This window comes from Gracilinanus agilis, chromosome 6 (assembly GCF_016433145.1).
Source record: "Gracilinanus agilis isolate LMUSP501 chromosome 6, AgileGrace, whole genome shotgun sequence".
In the NCBI taxonomy this organism is placed as follows: domain Eukaryota; kingdom Metazoa; phylum Chordata; class Mammalia; order Didelphimorphia; family Didelphidae; genus Gracilinanus; species Gracilinanus agilis.
The window spans coordinates 28,524,519-28,552,136 of record NC_058135.1 but is presented as its reverse complement, the minus strand read 5'-3'; the positions used below and the strand labels follow the sequence as shown (position 1 = coordinate 28,552,136).

Sequence of the window (27,618 nt, the reverse complement as noted above, 5' to 3'; positions counted from 1 at the left end):
TGGACCTGGAGTCAGGAAGATTCATCTTCCTGAGTTCAGACACTTATTAGCTGGATGACCCTGGGCAAACACTTAACTCTGTTTGAATTGGTTTTCTCATCTGTAAAATGATCTGGAGAAGGAAATGGAAAACTGCTTCAGTGTCTCTGCCAAGAAAACCTCAAGTAGCATTGTGAAGAGTCAGACACAACTGAAACAACTGGACAATAATGACAAATGTCAATTTTGGTTTATTATTCCTTCATAATCGGAAAAGGAAAAACTTGTAGAGTTGGGTCATGGCAATAATCATGAAAATAATAGTCTTTCAGGGTCATCTACCCATTGGAATAATGGGTAAATAGGTAAAACTTGAATGAGGTTGGCCAGTCTTGTTCATTTTTTGCCCATCTCTCCTTCTAACCTTTCCCTGTAACATTATCATGGAAACCAGGTGAAGATTCTTTTGTAGAGAGATCTCCTTCCACAAAAGAGCGGTTAGTGTCCATTTGTTTCATTGACCTTTGGAGACAAAATTTTTATTGAAATTATAAATTTTACTCCCCTTGTTAGGGAAGAAAAAGTAAATGAACTTTTTGGAGTTAATTCACTTAGATCAAACATCATTTTGACATTTCAATAGTTTAGTAAACAGCAATACATTTAATTGGATACAGTTTTAGTATTTTAAAGTATTAACAAATTCAATCTGAGCTAGATTTTGAAGGCCCAGTAAGGCAAGGAAGGCACATTTCTCCTAATTTAACCTAACAATTTGCAAGAGTCAGAAGCAATAAAACCGAAAGATTAAGAAGCTTATTATCTTGAGTGTGATCCATTTTTATGCCCAAGATCTGTCTGTTCACCAATTACAAAATAATAAATTTCCATTATATTTTCCTCAGGACCCCATACCATCAAACTTCAACCATCATTGTTAGGTATTGGTGGGAAGGCTCACCATTGGGATGTTGACTACAGCAAATTATGGGTAGTAGCAGGAGGCAGGAAAGCCTCCATGAACAAAGTCATTACTTTCACAACTTTCTCTCCATGAAGGGACAAAACTAAACCAATGGAACAGCTGATACTTTTACCAACAAAATCTTCATGGTTCAGCTGAATCCTTTCCTGCTTTTACTTACACATTTCACTTGGGTTTCTGACTCGAGTCATGTACTTGTCTGGGTTTGCTGCACTCATTACTGTTGTATAAATGGTTATACTGAAAAGAACAAAAAAATAAAGAAGAGAGAGATCAACTGTGTTTGCTGTTGGATAGTACACTTGACCTGGAATCAGAAAGATCTGAGTTCAAATCTCACACCAGACACTTACTGGCTGTGTTACCCTGGGCAAGTCACTTAACCTCTGTCTGCCTCAATTTCTTCATTTATAAAGTAAATACAAAAATAGCAATCAGCTCTCAGGGTTGTGAGGATCAACGGAGACAATATTTGTGATGGCAATTTTCACTTTACATAGATGGGACCATTGTGCAGGCTCCCACATAAAGCAATTTTTACATAATTCAGATTTACACTCTGTGGGTAAGAGAAGGAGAGAAGGACCAAGAAAGGAAGTGTAATGCATAAGGACATGTAGGGTCTGGGGAGAGAGAAATACGAGTAGGAGAAAGAAGAAGTGGAGGTCAGGGTAGAGAATATGGAGTGGGGGAGTAGGGGACCTGGCCAGAACTGAGGGGAAAAGCACACTCGGGGCAGACACGTGGTAGCTGGACACAGGCAACTCCTGAGGTGGCAGGGGACAGATGAGCAGTAAAGGACTGAAGACAGTTACAGACACACCAGCAAGGGTAGAGATGGAAAAGGGCAAAGGTCTCCTTTCTTCACAATGGAGGTCTCAGGAGGTATCTTTGCCAGTCTGGAGGGTTTTTTTAAGAGGTAGGGGTGGAGGTGGGGACAGAGAGATAGGAGCCAAAACAGAGAGCACAGTACTGTATAAAAAAGTTAACAAAGTTTCTTTTTGATGAGAATTCTTTCAGAAACTTTTACATAAAGTTGAATTTGTATAATGTGAATTTATAAAATGTGAAATCTCTCTGTAAATGCTTATGGTTGTAGCTGTTATCAAATTCCTAATATGAGTAAGACATGGTGCTAGGTGCTGAAAGAGATGCCATTTACAGTAGATACATGACATGGTCCCCGTTCCCATTAAGTTTACAGATAATTACAAGAAGGTACACACACAAAAGGGTTATATTACAATAGTACATGTTAAATACATTAGTAAAGTTCTAGGAAGATGGGAAAAAAGAGGTCTTATGTGATATTTTCTTCAGACCTTCTCTTTAAAAAAATGTTAGAAGGAAGCAAAACTACCAGAAATCTGGAAAAAAATGAAAAAAGAAAAGGAAAGAAGGCAGGAAGGGAGGGAGAATGGAAGGAATGGAGGAAGGAAGGAATAGAGGGAGGCAGGAGGAAATTAGGATTTTTTTCCTAACAATTTTCAAACAAATTGCCAAGCCAAAGAAAAATTACCAAACCATTGAAAACTGTATAATTGAATAAAAGAAGCTAAGGTAAGGCACATTCACATCATAGTCACACACACACAGACACACACACACATAGAGATATACAGAAACACAGATACACATTCACATATACTCCCACACATACAACATTCACTCTCTGGCTACATATATGTTGAGAGAGACAGAGAGATTTAGACAGAGAAAGCCTCGTGAAATAGCTCAGTAGCAGCACCTCTCTCCTAAAGTGCAAACTTATTAGTCTGGCATTTGAAGCCCTCTCAATCTAGCTCCAGTTTCCCTTTCCAGATTTATTTTACATTACTTCTCTTCATGCATGCTTTTTGTTCTGGTCAAACTAATGTATTTGTTCCCATTGATGACATTTGATCCTCTGCTTCCCTGATATCCCCTATGCCTAGAATTATTTTCCTTTTCCTCTCCATCTGCTAGAATTACAAGTTTCCTTTAAGACCTAGATCAGGGACTGCCACACACAGGAGCTGTAATCTCAGCCCCTGTTCTTTCCTCTTCTATCCCTAGTCTTAAATTTCCCATCGCTGAAATTATTTTGGATTTTCTCTGTACCTCCTTTATGTTACTTATCTGTGTAGCGGTTCTCTCTTCCAGGACAATGAAAGTTTTCTGAGGGTAAGACGTGTTTCAGATTTATCTTTGTACCTTGAGAATTTCTCTCAATGCCTTGTCTATTTTTTCTTCAAACTCTTACCTTCTGTCTTAGTATCAATTGTAAGACACAAGAGTGGCACTGGCTAGGCAAATGGGGTTATATTTGTATATATATTTGTATATTTTATATTTATATAGTCATAGAGTTAGGAAGTGTCTGAGCTCAGATTTGAACCTAGGTCCTCCCAACTCCAGGCCTGGAGTTCTTTCTATCCATTGTGCCACTTACTATCCCACTCATTTTTAAAAATTGAACTTTGATTTGATTGGTATAAGGAATTCCAAAATGAGGAAACTTCCTCTATTGATGCAGGTCAGCATCACCTTAGAGAGTTGCTTAGAATCTGAAGAGCTTAAGTGATTTGCCCAGGATCAAACAGCCAATATGTGTCAAAGATAGTATTTGAACCAAAGTCTTTATGACTCTGAAGCTTGGCTCTCTATCTATTATGTCTCATTTCTCAAAGAAGATGCTCAATACATTCTTCTTTTTTTTAAACCTTCACCTTCTATCTTAAAATGGATACTAATTATCATTTCCAAGGCAGAAGAGTGATAAGGGCTAGGCAATTGTTGTTAAATGACTTGCCTAGGATCACACAGTTAAGAAGTGTCCAAGGTCAGATTTGAACCCAGGACCTCTTGTCTCCAGGCCTAGCTCTCAATTCACTGAACTGCCTAGCTGCCCCTAATATATTCTTGTTGAATTGTTGAAATACAAGTCATGTCCACAGATATCAAACTCAATTTTGTTTTGCTTTGTTTTGTTTTTCTACAGATTTCTGGTCCCCCTTCCACCAAGGAAAAGATGAGTACGTTCCCTACTTGGAGATGAAGAAACTTATATGATACTCACTTACTTTAAAAAATTATTTTACTCTTTTCAATTACACTTAAAAACAAGTTTTAATTTTAAAAATAATTTTCAGTTCCAAATTCTCTCCCTCCCCTCTCCCTTGCAAACAATTAGATATAGATTATACACGTGTAGTCATGCAAAACATAATTCCATTATATGGTACTTACTCACTCAGAATTGGACATATGCTCAAAATCTGTATTAAAAATTTTAAGAAATCCTGTTACTTGAATGATTAAAAGCAGTTTTAAAACACTGGTGGGCAAAAGACAAGATTTAGAGAAATGTCTAATAATGGAAAAAGAAAGGAATCAAATATAGGTTTTTTTATGACTGAAGATACAAAATCAAACTCAGAAAATGTCAGCCAACTTTTTTAAGAAGAAAACTCAGAATTTTTTTAATCACAGAAAAATTTCACACTAAAAGTTCCATCTGACTCTCTCTGGTAATCACATTTGGTCTGCTAGTTCTACTTTTAAATTCTTGTCATTAATTTCAATTTTGTTATAAACATACCAAATAATTTGTACAAAAGTTAAGTGCTTAAATGGAAAAGAAGTTACCTCATAAAGTTTATCCAGATTGATATTTTCTGGTCCAATTTTATTAAAAGTCTTTGAGGCAGGTATTCTGTGGAAAACCAATGGAAATTATGTGTCATTTTCAAAATCCCTGAGATACCATCCCAAATTTCTAAGTCACAACTGGTATACCAGTTAATTCTTTCCCATTCCCTGGAAGAGACATTGAGTCCTAAATAGGTCTAGTATCATGAGTGAAAAATAATGCTAGAGGGGGCAGTTGGATGGCTCAGTGGATTTACAGTCAGATCCAGAGACAGGAGGTCCTGGGTTCAAATCTGACCTCATACACTTCCTACCTATGTGACCCTGGGCAAGTCACTTAACCCCCATTGCCTAACCCTTACCACTCTTCTGCCTTGGAGCCAATACACTGTATTGATTCTAAGAAAGAATGTAAGGATTTTAAAAAATGATGGAGAAATACAGGGTCCTCCCCCCAGTGGTCTAGCATGGTGATAGTGAACCTTTTAGAAAACTAAATGCCCAAACTACAACCCTCACACTGCATTGGAGCCCCCTGCCTCATCCCCCGACAGGGGAAGGAGGAAACACTTCCACTGGGCTGCTGGGAAGAGGGGGGGCTGAAGTGAGAAATATCCTCAGGTGCTAGTGGAGAGGTGGGGGGAGCAGCCCCCTCCAGCACATGTGCCATAGGTTCACCAGCATGGATCTAGTAACATAAAGTCCAAAAGGGACACAAGAGCTGTTTGGTTTGCACAAAGTATTATCTAACTTCCAAGTGGTTCTGCTGATAAATTCCTTTACCGCTGCTGACAGCAAACCCAGAAGGATGAACATTTATTACTTCCACCAAGATAACACTCCTGAGGGTCTCAGGGAGATATTCTAAGTCATTTTTACTTCATTAAATCATTATTAAAGGAAAATAGATATATTACCCTGGAGGATTCTCTTCCCTGACACTATAACTAACTCGGAGTTCTGAGAGAAGAGGACATTGTTTTAACCATACAAAAGCAATTCAATTAAAAAAAAAACAACTATAGAAGCATACTTCCGGAACTCAGTTGTTCGAGAGCATTTCACCCAGTGGTCACAATTTATCTGCACAAGGAACCACCTACAATGAAAGAAATTTTAAAACAACAACAACAACAACAACTGAGTTATTGTGGATGCTTATCAGAATTGTTATACAGTACTAAAAAAAACTAGGAGGAAATAAAAAATAAATTTCATTCAAAATCAAAAAAATTAGTAAAAAAGCGCTATGAAGACACACTCAAGACTTACAGAAATACAACTTTAAAATACTCTTGGCAGAAATAAAGGAAAAGAAATAATCAGAAATATATTCAATGTTTATTTTCATGATTGAGCCATAAAGATAAGATAAAAATAATATTATCTAAATCAATTTTAAGACATGATTTTGCTCAGTTCTACCAAGCAATCTGAAGCCACTAATAACAAATTTCATTTGGAAGGATAAAAAGTCTAGTATCTCAAGAAAAAAAGATGATGGGCCAAGTGGTACCATCATCCTTCTCTCCTTCCATATGTCATGCAAATAACCAGGGTAACATACCTGTCAGTTCCCTATTCAATTTCCATTGTCAAAATTCCATCTCTTACCTTTATATCTTTGCATAGACTGTGTCCCTTGCCTGAGATGCATCTCCTCACTGCTGTTGTTCCCAAATATCCCTAGCCAGCTTTGAGGGTTTACCTTTCATGACCCCCAAAATTAATAATAGCTTTTCTCTTCTAAAATTACCTTGTATTTGCTTCTCTGAATACATATTACATTCCTAAGCTTTCCTCCCAAGCTCCCGCCCCCCCCCCCCCCAGGGAAATAGGACCTCTTTGAGGTCTTTGAAGATTTCTTTTTCTTTTTCTTTGTATCCTCAGAACTTATCACAAATACTTGCACACGGTAGGTGCTCTAATAAATGTCTGTTGAACCAAATTGAAGTAACTAATCTATACACATGACAAAGGCTGGTTTCTCTCCTAGGAGTCTTTACTCAAGAAGTGCCTCTTTATTCTCTAGTTCATGAGGGCAAATTGTATTCCATTTTTATAAAACGTAATCTTCCAACAGCAGAATATTATATCAAACAGGCCAACCTGCAGTTTCCTTTTCTGTCCAATTATCCTTTACTTGGGTGGTACAGTAGCTAGAGTGATGAGGTAGAAGTCAGGAAGACCTGAATTCAAATTTAGTCTTGGACATTTACTTAACTGTATAACTTTGGGCAAATCACTTACCTTTTTTCTACATCAGTTTCTTCAACCATAAAATGGGGCAAATAATAACTCCTACCTTCCATGGTTGTGAGGATTAAATGAAATATTTGTAAGGTGCTTAGCACATAGTAGGTGCTTAATAAATGCATATTTCCTTCCTTCTCTACCTCCTTCCTTCCCTTCTTGGCTCCTTGAGAGGTTAGTGGCTAGCCTCTTACTTCTAGGTCTAGGAGTATGTCTGTGTTCTCCACAAGCCCAGTTATTTAGCTCTAGGCCTCATCCACTTGCCACTAGTCTTTTGTCCTTTCATACAATGCCACTCACATGCCTTATTATGAGTATTTATTACTTTTACAAATCATTTAATCAAAGTGGCAAAAGAAGGCGTGCCATTCATATGCAAGCACACATCCCATCTTCCCCAGTCCCTGACCCTCAGCCTCCCATCTAGCTCCACCCTCCTAAGCTTGAGGAGTGGCAAAAACCAGAAAAGCTTGGTTCTTGGTGGCTACTAGCCAAGAGCAAAATAGGCAATTTATTCCCCAGCAGATGCACTCCCTCAGGTATGCAGACTCTATGGATGAATGCCAGCTCTTCAGTAAGGCTCAGCTCCCTCCAGCTCTAACCATCAGTTTTCTCCTTCACTTGATATCAAGATCAGCCATCAATTGACATCTGAGTCTTTTAGTACTTGGATAAAGTCACTGGATTTCTCCAACCAAGGTATTCCCATTTTCCAAACCCCTTCAAAGTCAACTGTCATAAAGGAACTAAGAGGTCTGGCTTGCATGTGACTGCCATTATTTGTCTCCTGGACTCTTGAGTTCCCCTTTCAAATTGCCAGCTCCTCATAGCATGAGTGTGTTGTCCGACTAAATGCAAACATTGCTAAATGTTCTGCTAAAGATGGAAGGATGTTAATGTTAAAATAAATATGATAAGTGACCTGAAGAAGTTGAAGGGAATCCTGACCTCTGACAAAAGGTCATGAGGTAGAAACCCACACAAAGAAAGAGAGGAAGACCAGTAAGTCTTTGGGGTAAAGTAATAAATTCAAGGCTCTTCTCAAATAGGAGAGAGGAACATCCTCTGATGAGGAAATAGCTTATCCTCCATATCAGATGCCACAAAGTAAGGGAGGAGCATCTAATGGATGTCAATGGAAGCAGAAATAAATGGTGGTGCCAGGTGATCCTTGTGACAGATTACTGAAGCAACTTTCTATGCACTTAGCATCAGCAACAAAGATCTTTTCTCTTCTTCCTGCAAGTATCCAGGACATGATAAATACCCTCTCAAAGCTTGTCAATCAAATAACTACTAGTCCATTCTGGTAATTCGGGAATGACCTAGGAATCCAGGAATGCTAGGAATCTCAAAAGTATTACTAAAATTTTTTAAATCCTTGTGAGAAAATGAAGATCTTCGGAACAGGAGCAGCATTTTTGTTCTTGTTTATAGACCATTAAAGGCAGGAGCATCAACACAAAAAGAGAAATTTGGGAAGGGAATGGCTAGTTAAGATGATCAGACCTGAGAATGGGGTTTGAATTTCATGAGTTAATCAACACAAGTTTATTAAACTCCTGCTATGTGTCAGATACATCATGCTAAGTGTTGTGGATACAAAAGACAAAAGTCAAACAATTCCCACCCACAAAGAAACTTATGTTAAATACATATGTAAGTATATGAAGATTATCTACCCTAAATATGGTTCTAACAATGTAAACTGAACAATGGGCAACGAAATGCCATCAGCCAGAATGGAACCTCTTGACTTTCCAGATTTTTGCAGAGAGAAAGATTTATGCTTAGGAAAATCGCCTGGGATAGATAAAACACTATGTGATTCACTTGGGAGAGAGAATTCTAAAATCAGTCTGAGAGAGTCTGGTCAACAGACTACAAGAGAAAGCAGTGCACAGGGTAGAATCTCCGCCGTGTTGTTCACTCCCAAAAGCAGTTTCTGCCAAGCCAGAGAGCCAATATGAGAGGCAGATAATGATTCAAAATCCTCCCCCTCCAGAGGGATTGAGATGGAGGTGGAGCATATTTTTATTCTCCTCCTCCAAAGAGATTTTAGGCCCAAAGCCTTCCAAATTTGAGGAGTTATACTTCAAAATTTCTGTCTAAATCTGACTAAATAAAGGGTGGCTCCTGGTGGTATACTTTATTATTTGCGAAGGAGGATACATAAAAAAGGGGTGCCATGGTTGACAAAGAATGAGAGAAAATGAACAAATCATCTGTCTGAATTATGGGGCTATGTTTTAATCTCTCCCTCCCTCTTCTTCCCACCTCTGGAGCTCTTAAGCTAAATTAGAATCTTATTGATATTGATTTCCTATTTTAGAAACATCTCAAAATAGGGCAAATTTGGTTCTGGTCTTTTTTTGTTGAGGAGCTAAAAGAATGGCTGTTGGAGGTGGTGGCTGTGGAGGGGGGTTGTTGAATCATGCTGTTCCCACCACTTGTTGCTCTTTTCCTCTGACCTATGCATAAACAGGATGATCTGTAGGGATGAAGCTAAGGCCAGAAACTTAGAAAGTTGGTCCTGTCCAAAGGGCTCTGAAAGGAAAGAATTTCCCATTTTCTCTGAAAATGTCCAGTGATAATCATTTTTCAGGGGTGGCAGCCATTCAGAAGGGAATAGTTAGCCTCCTTCTCTACATTATAACCAGCAACACAAGATTGTTTTGGGAGGGAGGGCATTAGAAATTGAGGGGAAAAGGAAAAACTACATGTAGAAGAAAGGTACACTTGAACTGAGTCTCTGGATTCCAAGAAGCAGAGGGGAAGAGAAAGAACATTCAAAGCATGGAGGACACCATTCAAAAGGCCTAGAGATGAGACATTAAGTGCCTTGTGGAGATGTAGGAGACAAATAGGTGCTTAGAGGGGAATAGTGTATAAGAAAACGAAAAATGGAGAAAAGGGCTTTAAATGCTAGATAAGGCCTTAAGGTAGGGAAATCAGTGAAAAAGTTCTGGCAATAATCCAGGCAAGAGAGGATAAAGGCCTAAATTAGGGTGGCAGTTGTACAAAAGGAGAGAAAGAGACATGCATTAAAGATATTATAAAGATAGAAACAGCAAGATTCGGTAACTGCTTAGATACATGGAGCATATGAAAGTGAAGGATCAAAAACGGCAGGGAGAGAATGAAGATTATTGAGGGGAGGTTGTAATGAGAGCAACATGCTGGAGATGGAATCAAGGTGATAAGTAGAATGCTTGGCCTTGGCAAGAATGGCCACAGAAGGTAATAGAGGTACATAGTGTCAAAAGATTGTGAGATATGGGGTAGAGGGAGAATGAACCAGTAGCCAGTAGTGTCGGAGCCAGTATGTTCTACATTTGGTGTTTTGTTTTGTTGTCGGAGGACACCTTGGCACTGTGTCAGTTGAGGCTACTGCTGCTTGCCTTGCCTGATATCAGAGGAATCCTGGTACCCACATCCTCTGGGATCTTTTTCTTGTTGACCTCACTCACTTGGCCCACCAACAAAATAGATCAATTATTTTCTGGCACAGTTATTGTCATTTTGACTACTACCAAATTATCTGTTGTCATAATTATTAGGGTTTGTGAGGACCCTTAAAATTTATACACACATTGGAAAAACTCCACATAGTTACCAGGATTAAATATGAATAATAATCCAAGTCAGGCAACAAAACCAGAAAGAAGGAAGCTCTTGATTTGACTTACTGTCTCTTGGGCTTTAGATGCCAGGAGTCCACCGTGTCAGTTCTGTTCCTTGAGATGACTACTCCTTCCCAGGCATTTATGCCTCCAACAATATAATAAACATTTGTAATAAGGGGTTGGCTTGATAGTCTGTGAACAGCATCTTTGTAGTTCTTGGCTTCTTCTAGGGTCTAATCAAAGAGACGAATGAAAACTATTAGTAGGGAAAGGCTGCCTGTTCCTCAGTGATGGCCTGGAAGAGAAATAAATGGCCCTGATAAAGGCAAGCCTAGTGGACCATCAGGGGCCCATTACATCAACCTTCAGGTGATAAAGGGAAAATTATGTTGTATCCTTCTGCTTCACTGAATTCTCCATTTGTCTAGGCTATCTTACCTGCCTCTGTCCCACTTTATTCCTCTTGGATCAGTACCCTGAATACCAGTCCTCTGGAGTCCATGCCCATTCTGTGGGGAAGTTAACATACTTCTCTTTGGAATCACCACCCTGAAGTCTTGGCTGCTTAGAGTAGTGGCTGAGTATACAGGATACTCTTGGGCCTTTGGTTCAATGGATTACTCAAAATCAGAGGGTTTAAACTAACAATCGTTTTTACTGAAAACATATTCTAATACCCTCAGGAAGGGATGAGAGAATGGAACAAGCATTTATTTCACACCTATTTTGTGCCAGGAACTGTGATAAATGCTTTTTATCTATTATCTCAACTGACATTCACAACAACACTGAGGGGGTTATTGCTTATTGTCACCATTTTCCAGGGGAGGAAGCTAAGGCAAACAGAGCTAAATGACTTGTCCAGAGTCACACAGAGAGTAAATGTTTGAGGATGAACTTGAACTCGGGTCTTCCTGTCTTCAGACTCAGCAGTAATATCTGCTTGAGGTAGAAGCAGGGCTAGAGGTAATTAAAAAGCAGTTCAGGATGATAAAATAACAACAAAAAAAGTTAAAAGCAGTCAGTAGGTTCCCGGAGGTCTCATGAGCTCCTCAAATTAGAATTCTAAAATTTACTTTCCTATTTCTTTTGCCCAAAGGGCCCACAGCTGGGTCCCAGTTCAATCCACCCAGGGCAAAGTTAATCCAAATATCCTGAAGTCTGTACCACAACTTCCTGGTTTGCAACTGTCCCAACTGGTATTATGGAAATGAATATTCAGTCACACACACTATCTTGGCTCACAATACCAAGTTAGTCCAAATCAGCCCACACGGAGCTGGCCCCAGGCTGTGTTTCACCTAACCATAACCAGTTGTACATCTGCCATTTTGATATCTGCCTGTGGCTATGTTCAACCCCACTCTTCCTCTCAATTCTACTTTCTACGTCTCGTTCTGGGCATAATAACCCAATCAAAAGAACTATTGCTTCTGGAAAGGATGCCAACGGAATGCTCTATGAATCAGACTGATATGCTCTTCTCATCACCTTCTCTAGCTACCTGTATCACTGCTGGGGAATTATTTAACATCCCCAGGCTTCTGTTTCCTCAACTGCAAAATGAAGGTGTTGGACCTAGATAATCTCTAAGGTTCCTTCCAGTCTAAATGTTAAGGTCTATTCATTTGCCAAACAGCATTCATTAAATGCTGATTATTTGCCAATCATTATGGAGATACAAATAAGGAAAGGAAAAGAAAGAAAAGCTGGGGAGAGAAAGAGTGAGGAGAGGAGAGAAGAAAAATGGGGTGTGGGAGGAAGTGAGAATCAAGATGGATTTTCTGTAGGAGGTAGGTAGGTAGGTAGCACCTAAGCTGAGCTTTGAAGGAAGCCTAGAGGTTTCATAAAGTAGAAGGAAGGACAGAGAGCCTTCCATGCACAGGATGTGCAAAAGGCAGGAAGGAAATGAGTATTTATTAAATGCCTATTTTGTGAGAAGCACTATGCTAAGAGCTTTCGAATACTATCTTTGTGTTGTTTCTCCCCCTATTTGAATGTTATCTTTTTGAAGGGAATGGTTGTGGATCTGCCTGACTTTATGTCCCCAACAGCTTAGCACAGAACCTGTCACTTAGGAAGCATTTAACATATGCTTTTCATATTCAGAATATTTGTATTTCTGAAAATTTAGAAACTAATGGGGGGGGCAATCAAATTATATCTTATATACAGTAGGGGAACTTGCCATGATCCTTTCTGCAGTGTTAATCATTTCCTCTTATGTATCTGTTAGGTATAGTCATACTTTAGTAACATGGTGGATTTTTTTAGTATGAAGATCGGATTAACTCTCCCCTTGCCTATTTTTAGTTAATCAAATCAAGAACTTAAAGTACCCCTACTTACCATTAAGTATGAGAGTTTACAAGTCACTTACTAGAGTGACAACTCCAAAGGCTACTGCCCACTCCCCTTGGGCAGTGCTAGGCAAATTGAAAGACCGCCATTGGTTTCTATAAAGAAGGAGGAGTGACAGGAAGTGACAGGAAGTGACATGGAAAAAAGGGGTATAAAAAGAGGCCAACATGTTCTAGCATGACTTTCCTTTCCTGGCTTCTGGAGAGATTGGTTCCAGAAATTGATTCCCTTCCTGGCATTTAGAGATTGGTTCTGGTGATCCCTCACTTGGCTTGGAAGAGACTTTTTCCCTGGATCCTGTGTTGGCTTGCTGAGTGAGTGGAACTCTGGCTGAAGACACCACTAGGTCTTCTGGCTGAATGCACATGGGGACAAGGGACATGGGGAATCCCCTAAGGGGCTGAGCCTCACTTCACCAGAGAAGGGCTGGTAGAATTGTTAAAATCTGTCTCTTTAGCTACATTTTTCCACTTTTACTTTTTCCAATTCTTTGTAAATAAAGCTGCTAAAAGTCATTTTGACTTAAGCTATAATATTTTTAAATCAGCAACCACAATATTACTTTAAAATTCTCATATTTAGCATAAAACCTCAATTTAAACTCTTACACTAGAGTGGGATAAATCTATATCTATGGAAGGTATAGAAAAAGCCCAAGAATATTGGCCATCTTCCTTTCTTCTTCCATACTTATGCCAATTTCTTCATTTTCCTCTGAAAATATGGCACCCACAACTGAATCAATGCTCCAAATATGGCATGAGTCATCCAGAATAGAATAGGACAGCTAAGAATTCTCTTGTATGTAGAGTCTGGTTTCTTCATTAAGAAGATGCTACCTACTCTCATAGAGACTCAGTCCCCTTATTTGAAAAAGAAGGACTTTGGAATAGATTATCACAAAGATACCTTCCATATCTAAGGGTCTAAGATAATAGTAATCTAACCACTTCAATGGGCTATTTGAAAACTACCCCAAAGACTTGTAGGCATTTTGTAAATACCAAAGATATGGCTTAAAGGCTTGCTAATTGATGTTTTCTTGTACTATAAAATGTATGTTTTATAAAATTATATTACATAAAAATATATACATATAAAATGTTATATAAAATATGAATATGATTTACAAAAATCATATTATGAACTCTCGATTCAGAAGAAAAAGCTAATGTGAATAGACTAGGGCAGTGCTGGTGAACCTTTTAGAGATTGTGTGCCCAAACTGCACCTTCATGCTGCCTATGAGCCCCTACTTCACATTACCCCAGACAGTGGAAGGAAGGAAGTGCTCACATTTGCTGCTGGGCAGGGCATGTGAAATGTCCTCAGGCACTATGGAAAGGGGGAATGGAGCAGCCCCCTCTGGCATGCCATGCCTTCACTAAGACAGGACCAGGGGATTGGGAAAGATCATGGTTGATTAGAGTGTAGTGGAGCCCAGCCCTATAAACACTATAGTAGAACTCTAAAATCACCAGAAGGAGTACTGATAAATAAAATCAGTGAGAAACAGATATATTTGGTCCAGGATTGTGTAAAAGGAGACTCTGGACAAAGATTAAATCAGGGTAAATGGAAGGCTTTTGGAGGGTCTGCGACTGGTACAATCAACAACATTTGGTTAGGATCTATCAGGGTCCCAGCAAGGGATGGAACTAATTCCTAGTGCAGGAAGAGCGGACAGAGGCTAAAACTTGAGACACCAGGAGATTGAATCACAACTCAGGAATTCTTAGAGAAGGCAAGGCCTCGTCTTAGTCCTCAAATGAAGGGATAAGCAAAATTTGTCCACATTTATATAAGAATATGGCAGGGAATAGAGTATTTGCTAAATTTGAATTTTAAAAATTCAAATTTTTAAAAATTTGCAAGCTCATATACAAGCCTCTTTTTCACACATTCATATATATGTACATATATACTATATATGGAAAAGTCGTTTTATTTAGTGTTTCTTAAGTTGACAACTTTTAAAATTTAATAAATAAGTAAGTAATATGAATAGAAAATATACTTACTTTCCTGATAACCCATCCGGAGGGATAATGTGTTTTGAAAAGATCCTCCGTTGCATTTTTCTGCTGTTCATCTTTCTCTGAAAAATTAGGAAAATATTATAATCAAGGAGTATCTATCAAGAACCCATTGCCAGACACTGTGCCAGATGGTGGAGACACAAAGAAAAATATCAATAGTCCTTGTCCTCAAGGAGGTTACATTTTACACTATAGAAATATATGGATAAATGAAATTTTTGTGAACAATTCTATGCTGGCAGTTAAAAACATTACTTTTAAGGTCCTCTGAACTGAATTCTTCACTTTGTTGCCCATGTTTCAAGTGGCCAAAAAGTGGGAAGTATGGACATCAGGGTGAATCTTATGGCAAAGCACAGCATTCTCTCTCTCTCTCTCTCTCTCTCTCTCTCTCTCTCTCTCTCTCTCTCTCTCTCCTCTGAACCTCTCTCCATATATATATATGTGTGTGTGTGTATAGATATTGACAGACTGATGTTCAGTCTTGTCTGACACTTTGTGACTCTATGGACCATTCTGTCCATGGGATTTTCTTAGCAAAGATACTGGAATGGTTTGTCATCTCCTTCTCAATGGATTAAGCAAACCTGCTCAAGATCACACAGCTAGTAAATATCTGGTACTCTATATGAATTAAGGTCTTCCTGACTCCAGGCCCAGCCCTCTACCCACTGAGCCATCTAGCTGCTTCTCATCGCTATACACACACGCATGTACATACTAAAGAAGGACATTCAATCTTCTCAAGAACCTGAGAATGCAACAGTTTACATAAGTTGCAGACCAGTCGAGATGCCCTCACCATTTGGGTGCATAATTAATAATAGTAAATGAAATCGAATGTAATGGAATGTTATTGTGTAAGAAAAAGAGGCCTGGGATGACTTGTATGAAATAAAACTGAGCAAACTGAGCAGAACAAGGTAAACAATAGACAAGCAACGACAATAACAAGGGAAACTGCAAGAACAACAAAACCATTGAAACTGAATGCCATGATGACACCTTCCTCCTCAACACATATTCTTCAGTCTAGTAACTCTGATTTCCTGACTATTCCATGAACAAGACACTCCATCTCTCAGCTCTGGCCATTTTCTTTGGCTGCCTCCTGTGTCCGGAACACTCTCCTTCCTCTCCAACTACTGACCTCTCTGGCTTTCTCCAAGTTCCAACTTTAAAATACAATCTTCTAGGGGCAGCTAAGTGACTCAATGGATAGAGAACCAGACCTAGAGATGGAAGGTCCTGGGTTCTAATTTGGTTTCAGATACTTTCTCACTGTGTAACCCTGGGTAAGTCACTTAACCCCAATTGCCTAGCTCTTTCTGCTCTTTTACCTTGGAGCCAATACAATTCTAAGACAGAAGGTAAGGGTTTAAAAAACTACAACCTTCTATAAGAAACCTTTCCTAATCCCTCCTAATTCTAGTGCTTTCCTTCTGTTAATCATTTCCCATTTCTCCTGTCTATAGCTTGCTTTGTATACATTTGTTTGCCTGTAGTCTCCCCCATTAGATTGTAAGTTCCTCGTGAATAGGGACTGACTTTTGCCTCTTATTCCCAGAGCTTGGCACTGTGCCTAGTATTTAATATATGTTTATAGATTGATGGCTATTTTCAAAGCTTGGTATGACCAGCCAGGACTTACTCTCTACTGGTACTACTTTTGAGAACCCAGATTTCCCTCCAGGTCATAATAAGGCACAAGAGCAACACTTTTGTGTAGGTTGGACTAGATCAGAGAACTTAGATGTTAAGAATTTGCTTCAGACTCATATTTTAAAGGACATACAAGTATCATTATGTCCAGAGGGAAGAACTAGTTATGTTTTCCTGGGATAGCATCTTTATAGGAACAAGGAAATTGCTTTCTCAGTATTTTCTCACTTCTCCTTGGAAAGGACTGGGGGGCGGGGGGGGGGATGGAAGGGGGGAGAGAATAATATAAAGACCCAAATATTAGGCACCTTCCAAAATGGTCTGAAATCGAGAAAAGAGACCTAAGCCAATTTGACTCTTATTTCTATAATCTAGTCTGTTGCTCAGTGAGTGGCTTACCTAACTGTGGATTCATTGATTGACTTGGATTCTTCTCCCCACTCTCTCTGGAACACTTCTGAGGTGAGGCCAAGAGAAGCCTATCCAATGCCTGGTATCTCATATAAAGCTATTGCTCCACAATATGGTGTATTGAGAGCAACCATATTTACAATTTTCTCTTTTTTTTATGAAAGAATGTATGTATCTTCAGAAATGGTCCATTTCCTTGACAGCTAGAGCCATGATGTCTTAGCTGTTGTAACTAGATATTAAGTTTGCAAAGTAAGAAATATGCATTTTAGCTCCCTATAATAAAAGTTATTTTCCTTGTACCTTTTTATATTCTCCTTAAGTATTTAAAATAATTATTTTCTTTTAACACTTATCTCCTGACTTAGAATCGATACTAAGGCAGAAGAACAGTAAGGGCAGGGCAATTGGAGTTAAATGATTTACCCAGGATCACACAGCTATGTTAGGATTAAAATCTTCTAGAGATTGTATGTTATATTTATATTTATATTTATAATATTTTTATATTTTTTATATTTGATCATTTATAATTTCTAATTTATGATTACTGAGAGCAGTCAGCCCTAGATATGGGAGGTCCTCGGTTCAAATTTGGCCTCAGACACTTCCTGGCTATGTGACTCTGGGCAAGTTACTTTACCCCCATTGCCTAGATCTTACCACTCTTCTGCCTGAGAACCAATACAGAGTATTGCTGGAAGTATAAGATGGAATAAAAGGGTTTAAAGACTTTTTAAAATAACTATTTATTAGACAGTAAAAGCAGGTTGGCAAGAGAAAAGCACATAATCACTTGGCCTAGCTAATCTGAGTTTGCCCGTCACCTTGTGTCTCCATTCGATATAAAGGAGAATATGCTGCTTCCTTAATCTCTAAGTTATAACCCTGGTGACATCACTCCTTCTGGGTCTCCCTGGCTGACCCCAGTCCAGGTCAGAGGTGAGTCTTCTAGAAGCCAGAAGTCATATGGGACCAGAGGCAAGCCTCTTGGCCAGGGAACCAAGGTGTCCTCCCATATTAATTATCCCAGTCAAGAGGCAGAGTTGAAAGTGAAATGGATTTTCAAAACTTTCCTTTTAGAAGGGAAGGAGGGATAACAATTTATATTAAATTTACACAGGTAGGAAGTATCTGAGGTCCGATTTGAACCCAGGTCCTCCTCCCTCCAGGCCTGGCACTCTATCCAAGCTGCCCCATTCTCTCATTAGATGTATTTGTGCATCTATTTTTGCCACATTTACCAACCTGTCAATTTCTTGAAGGCCACAATTGGGTCTTTCTCTTTGTATCATTCATAGCACTTAGCACAATAAATTGCTCACAAGACTTTGCTTAGGCAACCCATTCTATGTGAAGCTTTTCATCATCTTTTTTTTTTAATGTATTCTCCTTCCTCAAACTGCCTTTTATCTATGTACTTCTATGTATAGGACACATTTCTCTTCAGTAGAATCAAACTTTCTTGAGGACAGGGATTGTTTCATTTTTGAATCTTTGAACTTGTATCTTTAGCACATAGTTACAAGATATTTGATGCTAGATCAGTTGATACCCTTAGCACTTAAAACAATCTCATTTATACTTCAGATGCTCAAATATTTGGGGTGAATAAATCAAATATGTCCAGCCCCATAATTCCACTGATCTCTGCCTGGATCATCAGGAGGGAACAGAGACCAGATAAATACTTGATAGATACATACAACCTTAAAGATTGATGAGTAAATCGATACTATCTTTGCTACTTGTTGCTGCTTGACCTTTGTTTTTGAAGCAGACCCGTGACATCCTGGGGTGATGTCTAGACTCCAGAATGAGTTGGATTTCAGTGAGGCAGAGCCACACAAAGTCATCAGTCTCATTCTCTCTCATCCAGAGTCATCAAAGCCCAGTGGCAAGACAAGTCAGCATTGACTGGCGATGACCTTGGCATCTTTGATGTCTGACCAAGCTCTTACTTACTCAAGTACTTACTCCACAGCACCTGCATCTGCCACCTTCATGGAATGTTCTCAGCCAAAGGAAGACTCCACATGCTCGGGGTGGCACCCCACTAACTCATTGATGAGCTTGAGGTCTGTCAGTCGCCCTCAACCTGATTTAACTTCTGTTAAGATGATTTTATTGTTGCATGTGCTGCAGCTTTGTGGAGCCACAGGTGACAGTTGGGTGAGAGATGGACACCAAAGGTAGATGAAAAGCTCTGAATAGGACTCATCAAGTCATCCTCCCAGAGGTGCTGTCCTTTTTGGCTGCTCGGTGACACCATAGCACACAGAGTGCTGGCCCTCACATTAAAGGTTCTAGTCCTCCCTGAACAACTTATCTTTGCTGCTCTGAAAGGTATAAATGCTTTGCTGTCCTGTGGTTCCACACAGAATCATTGTGCTTCTGAGCTGTAGAGTCTCTGAGCCCCTGGTGATATTCCCTGCTTCCTTAATTCCATGTCTGAAGTCCCACTTCTCCCTACTTTTTGTGCCCACTGGAAGCTTTGTTCTATTATTAACAAACTACCCTTGACTGTACTCTCCCCCCAGAAAAAAAATTGTATGTATTAATATGCTGAAAATGTTGCATTTCCTTTTACATCTCCTCCCCTTCCCAATATAACGTAAACACAGGATTGGTTGAATTTGCTTTGATTCCTTATCACCTAGCAAAGGAGGTATTTATAAATGTTTGCAGAATTAAGTAGTGCTATACTAAACATTTTACATAGATTACATCACTAAATCCCCACAAGCCTATGAGGTAGGTAATGCCAACATTATCATCTCCATGTTACTGATGGGAAAAAAAAAAGATTCTAAGAGAGCTGAAATGAATTATACAAGATCCCATAACTGGTGACAGTGCTAAAACCTGGACACAAGTCTCTGGTCATGTGTTCATAACTTGTTATACTATATCATCCCACTTTGATCAAACAAGCTTTTATTTTTTATTTTTTTTAAAGCCTTACCTTCCATAGAATCAATACTGTGAATTGGTTCCAAGGCAGAAGAACAGTAAAGACTAGGCAATGGGGTTAGGTGACTTGCCCAGAGTCACACAGCTAGGAAGTGTCTGAGGTCAGATTTGAACCTAGGACAATAGCTGTCCCCCCAAACAAGCTTTTATTAAGAGCCTGCCATGTAGGGCATTTAGGTGGCTCAGTGGATAGAGTGCCAGGCCTGGAGTCGGAAGGACTTGGGTTCAAATTTGAGCTCAGATACTTTTTAAACTGGGTCCTTAGACTGACCCAGCTATGTCCCTCCTAGGCCTATACTACAAAACAAAGAGGAAATATATACAAAAATATCAATAGCCAAAAAGTGGAAACCAAGGTGGTATCCTCTTATTGGGGGGGGTGTCTAAACAAATTGTGGTATATGAATAGTGGAATATTATTGTCATAAGAAATGACAAAATGGACTGTTTCAGAGGGATCTGGGAAGACCTCTTTGAATTGATGCAGAACCAAATGAGCAGAATTAGGAAAATAATTTATATAATGACATTTTGGAGAAAAACAACCGTGAAAGACTTTAGAATTCCATTTGATGCAATGATTAACCATGAATCCAACAGAATGAAGAATAAATATGCCATTCGCTTTCCATAAAAGATGCAATAAATATTAAATTGTAATAAGAGACATACTTGACCAATGTAAAACTATATAATTATATATCAAGGGCTTTCTTTTCTCTTAATTTGCTCATCAAGAGAAGATCTATGGTATCTGATGGTGATGGAATACTATTGTGCTGAAAGGAATAAAGAAATGGAAGAATTCCATGTGAACTGGAAAGACCCCCAGGAATTGATACAGAGTGAAAGGAGCAGAACCAGAAGAACATTATACACAGAGACTGATACACTGTGGTACAATCAAATGTAATAGACTTTTCTACTAGTGGCAATGCAGTGACCCAGGACAATCCAGAGGAACTTATGAAAAAGAATGCTATCCACATCCAGAGTAAGAACTATGGGAACAGAAATGTAGAAGAAAAACATATAATCGATCACATAGTTCAATAGGGATATGATTGGGGTTTTAAAGAATTGCTCTACTGCAAATATGAATAACATGGAAATGGGTTTTGAACAATGATACATGTATAACCCAGTGGAACTGCTTGTCAGCTCTGGGAGGGGGGAGGGAAGATGGGTGGGAAAAATCATGTAACCATGGAAAAATATTTTTAAAAAAGAGAGAGAAAGAAGGTCTAGTGGGAATGGGAATGTTAGATTAACTGAAGGAAAAGGAAAAATAAATAAAATAAATGACAAAAGCAGATTACTGACCAACTATATTTTTGATGTATGCTAACTCACAGAATATCTTAGAGACCACTCAAAGAAACATGAAAGAAATAAAGAAATGACCCTCATGGAAAATCTTAAGCCATTTTCTGCCAACATTACATCAATTCTGTAGACAAATTAAAGACAAGAATAGCTTGCGCTCTCTCTCTTCCTGCATTTCACTACCCCTTAATCCTCTCACCTCTAAAATAATATCAAGAATAGCACTCAAGGTTTAGTGAAAAAATTGAATCAAATCATAATTGTGACTTTAAGAAAATATATTCATGTGACATTAGAAGTAGAGCAATAGTCCTAAGGAATTTGAATAAAATAATGTTATTAATTTTTTGTGCACGCTTAGTTTACTTACGTCGTTGATTGCCAGTAATTGTAAACTTGTATGGACGTTGTCCAGTCCATATACCCACATAGCCAAGAAAGGTTGTTCCTGTGTAGGCGATCTGCAATCAGGAGGCAAGCTGTTAGTCTCTAACTCTTCTTAGATACAATTACCTAAAGCATATGCATTTCTTTTCACTCAATGGGAATTTTAAAAAATACTCTAAAATTGTTCCTGAAAGACAAATCAGTTATAAAACTTTCCACTTGTTTTTAAGATAGCTGAGGCCATTAGTCCAACATTATTTTATAGATGAAGAAACTGAGTCACAAAGAGAAGTGGTTTCCCCAGAATCACACAGTTAGAAAGTGTGTAGGAGGAAGATTTGAATACAGATCTTCCTGAGCCCAAGGTCAACTGTACCAACTTTACCACACTGCCTCTCATGAAAGAGTTAAGTTTCTGGACCCAGTGGCATAGTATTTGGTAAGGAAGGCAGACAATGGAGGCTGGTAGAAAGCTATTGGAATAATTGATATGTCCTCCTCTATCCCCTCACACCCCCCCCCACCTAAATCCTCTACAGCATACTTGGTCAGTGGTCATCATACCTTTGTTTGAAGAACTTTGGGAAGCTCGGCATCTCCTAAGTCTGTGGTGGTGAACCTATGGCATGCATGCCAAAGGGAACTGCTTCCCTCCCCCTCTCCACCATACCTGAGGACATTTTTCACATCACCCACCCCTTTGCCCAGCAGCCCAATGGGAGTGCTTTCTCCCTCTCCTGTCTGGGGTCAGATGGAGGTGGGAGTTGGGGAGGGGCTCATATGTGGTGTGAGGGTTGCAGTTTGGGCACTCCATCTCTAAAAGGTTTGGCATCATTATCCTAAGTTTTATGCAGACTCAGGCTCATTACCCTTATGTGAAATTCTAATTCTCAGAAATATTTTCTTGACATCGAGACTAAAATTTCCTCTTTCTAGTGTCTATTCATTGCCAAAGACAGCACATCTCATCCCTCTCCCACACCACAGCCCTTTGAATAATTTCTCCTCACATTATCATCTGGTTCCTTAACCTCAGAAGGAGCTGTTGGCTGTATTCCTGGTTAACACTCTCATTGAAACCAACCTCAACTCATGCCAGACCTCTCTACCTTACCTGCCCATTTTTTGTAAACTGGACATCAACTGTAATATTTCGCAAGCCTTCTCCAGAAACAAAATCCAAGTTCCGGCCATGGTAAATATGGCCATTGGCATCTTGAACCAAAATAGAAGTACATAACCTGAAGAATGTGGGCAGAGTTGAGAAGATGTAGCAAATAAAAAGAAAAAAGCAAAACAGGCAAATTAATTTTAAAATATTCTCAAAATGGGAGCATTTTTTTACTTCTTAAAAGTTAAAATGGATGGTATAGTACACATCCCACCACCTAAATTGACAGCAGTTAAAAAATTTTAAATAAATTGTAATCATCACTGCTAACTGCTACTCTGCCTTGGCACTTTTCCTCACTAATATAAGTTAATATGAGCTTCAAGAGGAAGAGATTTGAACATGGAGGTCAGAATGAGCTGAGTTCAAATCCCTTCATTTCCCACAGGAAAATCACTGAATTTCATAGCCTTGGTTTCCCCACATATAAAAAAGAGATAACTAGCAACTATTTGTAGAAGTTTTTGAAGAATCAAAATAAAATTAAATAATATAAACAAAGCACTTCATATGTATTAGCTATATTATTGTCGATACTAATAATATTTAGCTATAAGGGACTATAAGGGTTTTGAGAAGGCAGCATGAGCCAGGAGAAAGGACACACTGGATTTGAATTCAGATAATCTGAATCAATCTAGATCAATCTTTGCTCTGTCACTCTGACCCTAAGTAAGTCAATTCATTTCTTTGGGCCTCAGTTTTCTCATCTGTAAAATGAAAGTGCTTGGCAGGATGATCTCAAAAAACTCTTCCAGTTTTACATTAATTATATTGAATACATGATACTAAATGCATACTAAAAAATTAATCAATTGACATCATTTATTAAATGATTAAAATGTAGTAGGCCCTGAGAAGACAAAGATGAGTCTTTTCCTTCAATCAGATACCTCTCTCTCATATATACACATCTCTGAGTGTATGTGATCTCATTTTATATATGTACAAAAGTGTATAGAATAGAGATACACTCTAAATGTGAGTACATATATGTTTGTTTGTGGGTACACACAAAATAAATAAGAAATTAATATAGGATCATTGAAATGAGGCACTAGCAGCAGCTAAGGAGAATCAGGAAAACCTCCCAAAGGAGGTTACATTTGAACTGAACTTTGAAGGAAATGAAGGATGTTTAAAAGACAGAAGTGATGAGGGTGTGTATGCTAGGGTTGAGGGACAGCTTGTACAAAATTTAGAGATGGAGTATTGTGTTTGAGGAACAGCAGAATGGTCAGTTCGATTGGTGAAAGAGCATGTGAAATGAAGTAATATTGAGGAGCTAGGTTGCACGGGACTTTTAAATTTAAATTTCACCCATTTTTAAACAGATGAATTTGTATTTGATCCTAGAGGTAAAAGGGAGCCACTGAAATTTAATGGGCAGTTATATCTCTGCTTTCAGAAAATGATTTTGGCAGCTATGTGGTTTTGAGAAAGGGAGACCAATTAGGAAGTGATGAGCAGTAGTCCCAGTTAGAGGTGATGACCAATAGTCCTGGTGAGAGGTGATGAGGACCTGAACTAGGGAGTTGGCTATGTAAATACAGAGAAGGCACAAATTTAAGGGAGGCAATTAAGTCTATAAAGTAGAGCCAATTGCCTGAATCAAGTAATTAAGGACAGAATAAATTTATTGACATCATGAAATTGCTTTAATTTTGTCTATGAGGATGTTGTTTATGTGAATTATTATAGTTGGTCTTGGACATTGAGTATTACAGGCAGAGGAAACAATTATAATGAATGCCAATATCTTGGTTGGTTTGTTCTCATTCACCATAAATTAGTAAACATATTTTTCAAAATTAGTAAAAAGGCATAATATAAATCAGCACTCTATTTCTATCTTCAAAAGGACTCACCATCAAATGGGGAAGATAGAACCAAGAGTACAAAAAACATACAAGGATGAGCCCCCTGGGACAGTGATGGTGAACCTATAGCACAGGTGCCAAAGATAGCATGCAAAGCCCTCTCTGTGGGAACACACCTCCCCCCACCTTGAGTTCATTACTAGAAAGGCAGAGGGATTCTGGAGGAGCTGCTCCCCTCCCCCTCTCCACTGTGCCTGACATTTTTTCAAATCACCCATCCCTCTGCCCAGCAGCCCAATGGGAGCACTTTCTCCCTCCCCTCTGTGGGGTAAGAAGGTGGTGCGGGGGCACACCTAGCATTTGGGGGGCATGGTCTAGGAGTCTAGGAGTAGGGCATGGCACACAGTCTCTAAAAGATTCACCATCACTGCCCTAGAAAATAATGTAGGGCTCTGCATAACTAAGGATAGGAATCTAGCACAGTTAGTTGCTGGGAGATATGAATACAATCAAAGTGACTAGGCTCTGGAGGGCTTAGTTAAGAGAGATTTCTTGGAGGAATAGATCTGAGGCACAATTTTTTTTAAGCCCTTACCTTCTGTCTTAGAATCAATACTATGTATTGATTCCAAGGTAGAAGAATGGTAAGGGCTAGGCAATGGGGGTTAAGTGACTTGCCCAAGGTCACACAACTAGGAAGTGTCTGGGGCCAGATTTGAACCTAGGACCTCCTGTCTCTAGGCCTGGCTCTAAATTCTCTGAACCACCCAGCTGCCCCCTCTGAGGCATAATTTTGAAGTTGAACCGGAAGTGAGTAGATTGTTAGAGAGAAGGGGAAAATATTTCAAGCAGCCCACCATAAAGGCTAGAGAAAAGAGAATAATGCTTGTTTGAGAATGGCAGACAATATAAATCAAGTGAAAGGTAGATGAGAGATAAATATACATATGCGTGTGTTTGCTTCTGAAATGACAAGCCAGGAGGAACCATTCTAAATCTCTCAATATCAGTCATTTCAGTTTTCTCTCTCTGATCCAAATTGAAAACATATTTCTTTATCAGAGGGTGATCCCAGAAAGAAAAAAAAAAGCCTCTATATTAATCAACACTAGAATAATAACATATACTCACACACTTGATTCATAGATCATATTGATGAGCATGCCATCTAAAAAACTCAAATTTAGTGCATTGCATATTCCCCTAATCTCACGGACAAAGGGTTCAAGTACAGATCCCTGCAAATGATCAACAAACTCCTTCATAAAAACATTAAACCATTCTGGGATACGGTTCCTAGGAAAGAAAATAGAAAGTCAAAACATTTGTTCATTTTTCTCTGGGTAAGGAGGGCAAATTGAAACAATGAGAGAAGGATGCAGGAAGAAAAAGTGAAAATGAGAAAGAAACAAGACTTATTAAACCTGACAAAGATAACACTGAAACAGAAAATTGTCAATGGGCAAAAAAACCCCACATTTTATACATCTATGCATAAAACACTCAACCTCAGATTTAAGTCTTCTTCATACTCCTCCTGTGGGGGGGAAAAAGTTTCTTTCCTTAGGCAGGCAGCAAAAGTCAAATTTTATCCAATCCCAGGCAGTGTCTGTGCCCCTAAGGGAAAAGAAAAACCAGACTCCCCCTCACTTAACAAGGTGGTAGATGGCACAGGAAAAGGAAAAGAGCCAAAAACCTTGTCTCTGCTCCTCCCTACCCCCAACTCCCCAACTCCCCACTCCCAGACCCACAATTCCTCTACCAGGTACCATCTACCCATAATCTAACAGTTCTCTAAATCAGTAACTTGAAGAGCCAGCACAGTTTGAATGGAAAAAAGCAGAAACCCTGGATTTTTCTTTCTCTTCCCTTTCTTAGCCTCACCACCCTACTTCCCCAAAGAATAGGAAATGGGGAATAGCCTTGGAACAGCAGTTCTTAAGCCCAGTTTCAAGGTATACAAATAGATTACAGGGTATTTATGAAGTTGAATGGGAACTTCCTAGCCATCTTTCAATATAATTGACTTCCTTTTGATTCCCACATATTTTATTTTAAAGGCATTAAAAACTTTTATTTTGAGGAGTTCCCAGGCTTGACTCTGCCAAAAGGATCCAGGAAACAAAAAAAGGCTGAGAACCCCTGTCTTACAGAGCTGCTGAGAGCACTAGGAAAACGTTCTCTACAGAAGCAGATTGTTATGCCCTGTGAAAGTGAGAGTTGGAGAGAGTTTCCCGGAGCCCCTAGGGATTAAGGGACTTACTTATCCCCGTCCGCCAAGGTGGCACAGGACGGGATTTACCCTAGCTCTTCCTGCCTTCTAAACTACCCACTCTACCACCCTGCCCCTCTCCCACAATGCATTCAAGAATTTGTATTCTAGAATAAAATTCCAGAAGCGACCGTCTTTAATTCCCGGGGCTTCGGAGACTTCCAGCCAGGGCAACAGATAAGCCCCTCTGCCTGACATCCCCGAACCCTTTCCCGCCGGTCCACCCGCAGGCCTGCCTCACTGGATCACATTCCGTAAAATCGTCCTCATGGCATCTTGGTCGAAGCGCTGGAGCGACGGCAGCCAGCGCTGCTCTGGGGCTTCGTCTAGGTTCACCGTCACCAGCGGCGGAATCATGTCTGGGCCCTGTGTTGGCCTGATCCTAAAGGGGAAGACTGTGCTAGACGGTCGCTGCAACAGCAGCAGCAGCAGTAACAGCAGCCCCAGCGTCCTCCTCCCCCTGCCCGCAGCAGCAACATCCCGCAGTCTCATGGCTCAGACTCCACCACTCTGGACACCTCTGGGGACCTGGGGACCTCTAAGTAGGAGCCCGATGAGGAGCTCCGCCCAACAGGAGGCAGGCAGAGGAAGGGGGCATGCACTAGACTTAAATCACCTGGGAGCAAGCCAGGGCTTAGTGAGAGCATTCCAGATATCAACCACCCCTGTCGCAAGTCAGAGGTTGTGGCAAGTAAAGTTCCAACCACAGATTCCAAGACATCT

At 39.5% G+C, this 27,618-nt stretch overlaps 1 protein-coding gene across 1 annotated transcript; it reads right to left on the bottom strand.

The window, feature by feature from the left end:
• Positions 1–374: 374 nt before the first annotated feature.
• On the bottom strand, positions 375–27,387 carry LOC123252185 (N-acylethanolamine-hydrolyzing acid amidase-like). The gene is made up of 11 exons (XM_044681591.1): positions 27,137–27,387; positions 25,755–25,919; positions 22,747–22,873; positions 21,616–21,706; positions 14,856–14,932; positions 10,537–10,706; positions 5,628–5,693; positions 4,592–4,658; positions 4,193–4,221; positions 1,125–1,204; positions 375–501 (listed from the first exon to the last, which is right to left on the bottom strand). Exons 1-11 carry the CDS (start codon positions 27,385–27,387, stop codon positions 494–496), a joined length of 1,131 nt encoding a protein of 376 aa, XP_044537526.1. The 3' UTR covers positions 375–493.
• Between the last annotated feature and the right edge of the window lie 231 nt (positions 27,388–27,618).

Excerpts from the sequence above, each read along its gene's own strand:
- LOC123252185 (XM_044681591.1), bottom strand. The coding sequence starts at position 27,387 with ATGAGACTGCGGGATGTTGCTGCTGCGGGCAGGGGGAGGAGGACGCTG. Across the intron at positions 25,920-27,136 it reads ATTTTACGGAATGTGATCCA|GAACCGTATCCCAGAATGGT; the intron begins GTGAGGCAGGCC and ends TTTCTTTCCTAG. Across the intron at positions 1,205-4,192 it reads ATATGTCCAATTCTGAGTGA|TATAACCATTTATACAACAG; the intron begins GTAAGTACCATA and ends TGTTCTTTTCAG.